The 4,363-nt window shown below is 46.5% G+C and overlaps 1 protein-coding gene across 1 annotated transcript; it reads right to left on the bottom strand.

Moving 5' to 3' along the window:
- Window positions 1-237: 237 nt before the first annotated feature.
- On the bottom strand, window positions 238-3,568 carry SDR42E1 (short chain dehydrogenase/reductase family 42E, member 1). The gene is made up of 3 exons (XM_033069339.1): window positions 3,498-3,568; window positions 3,214-3,315; window positions 238-1,844 (listed from the first exon to the last, which is right to left on the bottom strand). Exons 2-3 carry the CDS (start codon window positions 3,279-3,281, stop codon window positions 737-739), a joined length of 1,176 nt encoding a protein of 391 aa, XP_032925230.1. The 5' UTR covers window positions 3,282-3,315; window positions 3,498-3,568; the 3' UTR covers window positions 238-736.
- Between the last annotated feature and the right edge of the window lie 795 nt (window positions 3,569-4,363).

Here is a 4,363-nt window from a genome sequence, read left to right on the forward strand (position 1 = left end):
GTCTTTGATGACTTATTTGTTTAACCATTCAATAATACTGGGAAAAAATCACAGGTTTTATTTATGAATGCACTTCAGCTGGCTCATTCATTTTAAACAGGTATATTTTACTGTTAGAAAAATCTACAAAATCTGTGGTGCTTCAAGCACTTTCCTGTAATTTAGATTAAGCATGGTGCATTTTCCAGAAATGACATTAGATATCAGAGTTAACTCAGGAAAGCATACCAGAATGGATTCATGTAAAAACTCCATTTGTTTATTGTCTAGCAGTTTATCAGTTAATCTTGGTTAGGCATATATACATCCAAGCTGGGAAGCAGAAGTGGGGTTTGGAATGTGATCAAAGAATAAGTTTATTCTCCTCTGGATCATGTCACACAAACTCTTTAGGAATAAAGGGCAGGGATCAGGGTCTAATCCCATCAGGGAGGAAGAGCCAGCCTAAGGACATTTGTTCCATTCTCTGTTTTGTGCTGTTGTAACTGAGAATAAAATGCTGCTTGCAGTAATACTGAGCTTCATCTTGTTAGTGATCTGATCAATTTTACTTTGAAGAGAAAGTATATATAAAAAATTACACCTTTTTACTCAGCAGTTCTGTTCCTTAGGGATAAAGCTGTTATTTACCTTAATCCCACAAATATGTTTTTCTTTTAAATCTTTTATTACCTGTCTGTCAAAACCAAGAGTAAGCAGAGAACATAACTAAATTCTGTCCTCAGCATTTCATCTTTCAGAGTGAAAATATCACTGCAGATGGAAACCAGGAGACCAGCACAGCAATCAGCACCAAAAGCAGTGCTCCATCCCTAACCAGCTGCATCATGGTGTAATTCCTTGGCTTTGGTCCACATCCCTGGGATCTAAACCACTCCACCACTTCATCCAGGCTGTACTGCTGGGGCTCATAGCCCAGCTCCTTCCTGGCCTTCTCCATGCTGAAATAATGTGTGACACCAGTTTTGTAAACCTCCGTGCGAGTGAGGAGGGGCTGGAAGTTATAAACACGTCCTACAAGAAAATGAACTATTTCAGTGAGGAATGCAAAAAAATAGACCAGGGAGAGGGGAAGGCGCCAGGTTGGGAACTTGTAACCCAAACCTTCCACTAGCGGTCGGAAAAATTCAAAGTTATTTACAGGCCTGCCATCAGAAATAAAATAGGCCTGGCCTGCAGCAACGTGCTGCTTGCTGGCTCTGAGGGCCTCGGAGGCAAGGACATGAGCCTGGACCAGATTGTCCACGTGTACAAACTCTACCAGACTCAGAGGGTCTCCGTACACGAATTTAAACAGTCCCCTTTCGATGTAGCTGACGATTCTTGGGAGGTGTCTCTGCTCCCCAGGCCCGTAGATCCCGGCTGGGCGGAGAGCACAGCTCCTCAGCACACCTCTCCCCTCGGCCAGCTCAGCACCGTTTGCCTCCAGCACCTTCATTTCAGCTAGAGACTTCGTTCGGGAGTAGTGATCGGGGTGAAGGTGCAGAGGTAGATAAGGCAGAGACTCGTCCCCATTTTCTATAATCTGCCCTCCGAATATCACGTTGTAGGTACTTGTATAAACCAGGCTCGGCACTCCCCTGCTCTTGCAGGCCTGGATGATATTTTCTGTTCCTTTCACGTTAACATCTTCTATAAGTTTTCGGTTCAGCTGCTCCCTGCCAGACATGCCATAGGAAGCGATATGGAATACGCAGATTACATCTCTGAGAGCTTCTTCCACTTCAGACAGGCAACAGATATTCCCCTGCACGAACTTTATTCCCTCTGGCATGGCTTGAAGTGGCTTCACAACATCAAAGAGGATCACATCGACTCCCTTTTGATATATGGCACACCCTAAACTGAAACATGACAGAAAGCGTGTGTTAGGATACAGCACCATGGTGCATGAAACATCTCACCTGGGAGGGAGAGAGGAATATTAACTGTTTTCATGCTGATTGTTTTTCTGATGGGAGTATTTTAAATACTCAACTCTCTACTATAGGGAAGATTTAGCTGTGATTGTCTGATGTCTGATGTTTGAGACTGATGTCTCAAACTCCATCAATACTTGGAGAAAAAAAAGAAAAAAGAGGCAGAACTGCTGTAAACAAAAATTCTGAAGAGAAATAACTGAAGTTCTGTCTCCTTCAGATCAGCAACAGAAATTTTCAGATGTGCAACTACTGCCAAATATTTTTTTTTTTAAATTTACTTGTTTTATCTTACTGCTTTTGTGCCATCCCAGTTCTGTCAAAACAACAGGTTGGTCTTCGCCATTATGTTTGAAATTTGAGAAGAGGAGGGGGAGAGTTGCATCTAAGCTGCTGTGAATATGTTGCCACATGTCTGCATCTTACTCCGAGTTGCAGGTATTGACACAAAGTATAACTCTGGTGTTTCCCTTTCCCACATTTTTGTATGTTATTGTGCTTTAAGGGCATGAGTGGAGGGAAAGCCAAGCAGAAGAAAGTCTCTCCTGAGACTTTTTTTTTCCTTCCCCTGACTTGAAATTTACTTTATTTTCTGGTCCTGACTGTGATCTCTCTCCCTTCTGTGAGCAGTTATAGTCTTGGGCTCAAAACAGGATTTTTTCTTTACATGGCCTACAGGGAAAACAGATTTCAGTGAAAATGTGCACCTTATTTACAACTCTAATCCTAAACCACCACTGAATAATATAATATAATATAATATAATATAATATAATATAATATAATATAATATAATATAATATAATATAATATAATATAATATAATGTAATATAATGTAATATAATGTAATATAATGTAATATAATATAATATAATACAAATATATAATATATATAATATATTCTTGAGAGTTCAGCTGGAGTTATTCATCTATAGAGCTAAGTACAAGTGTTACTATTTGCAGGTCAAAAGAAAAATGTGTGTACAAGTGTAGGCTTGTCCTCCAGAGCAGGCTGACGATGGCGATCCTCTGCAGAGGTGAGCACACAGGTAAATGTCTGCGAGGCAGCTGACGCTGACTTTGGGAAATGGGAAAACAGCCTTACCTGAGCCTCTGGAAACAGAGTAACTGAGCTTGTCTAAAACTGAGACCCCGGGTGAACCAGGAGATGGGATCAATTGGATCAGGTGTCTCATGCCCACAGGTTTCCCTTTTACAGCTGGATTTTGCTGCCTCCCCAGCAGCAACCTCTTACATTTATTCCTGCATGTAATCACTACTCAATGCACTAACCGGAAGCCAAAATAACCTGCTCCTCCAGTAATGAGCACTCTTTCCTTGGCAGCGTTTCCTTCTTCCATCCTCTTTCCTTTCGCCCTGCGTGCTGGCACTGACCTACAAAACACACGGCAAGCACACGAGTGAAACCAGTCCGTGCTTGGGCAGCAGCGCTCATCCCGTCCTGGCTCCCGGCCATGCAGCCGGGAAGGGAAGCTGCTCCCGGAGGAGGGATCGCTGTTTCCCGAGGAGGGATCGCTGTTTCCCGACGAGCCGAGCCACCCCGGAGCCCCCCGTACCTGCGGCGCTGCCGTCCCCGCCCGTTCCTGCCGGATTCCCGGGGCGGTGCCGATCCCGATCCCGATCCCGATCCCGATCCCGATCCCGGGAAATGGAGCCGGGCGGGGCGGGCGCTGCCCGAGATGGCGGCGGGGCCGCTCGGGCTGTGCTGTCCCTGCCAGGGCTCGGCTGGGTTCGTGTCCGGCAGAATCCGAGCCGATGTTGACACCGCAGTCGTGGGTCGGGGCAGCAGAACTCGGGGGTGTTGGTGGGCGGGAGCTGGACCTGAACCCCCGTGCTCTGAATCCCCCGTGCCCTGAATCCCCGGTGCCCTGGGCTGATCCCCTGTGTGGAAAGGGGGTGAATTCTGCCCCTCTGCCGCGCTCAGGTGAGACCCCACCTGCAGAGCTTCCTGCAGCTGAGAGAACTGGAATTGTTCATCCTGGAAAAGACCAGGCTCCAGGGTGACCTAACTGTGCTCTTCCAGTAGGAGGGAACTGTGCTTCTGAAGGGAGCTCAGAAGAAGGATGGGGCAAGACTACTTGCAATATATGCAGTGGCAGGACAAGGGGGAATGGCTTCAGACTGAAAGAGTTGGGTTAGATCAGATATTAGAAGGAAATTCTTCCCTCTCAGGGTGGTGAGACCCTAGCAGAGGTTTGCCCAGAGAAGCTGTGGCTGCCCTGTCCCTGGCCTTGGAACAACCTGGTCTGTGGAAGGTGTCCCTGCCCATGGCTGGTGGGGTGGAACTACATGATGTTCAAGGTCCCTTCCAACCCAAACCATCCTGTGATTCCCCCAGGGGGTGCCTGCCAGGCTCATCCCAGGGTGTGAGGCTCTGCAGAGGTCTGGGACACTTAAGAGGGGCTGAGGAGCCCTTGACTCT

Source organism: Catharus ustulatus, chromosome 11, assembly GCF_009819885.2.
Source record: "Catharus ustulatus isolate bCatUst1 chromosome 11, bCatUst1.pri.v2, whole genome shotgun sequence".
Lineage (NCBI taxonomy): Eukaryota > Metazoa > Chordata > Aves > Passeriformes > Turdidae > Catharus > Catharus ustulatus.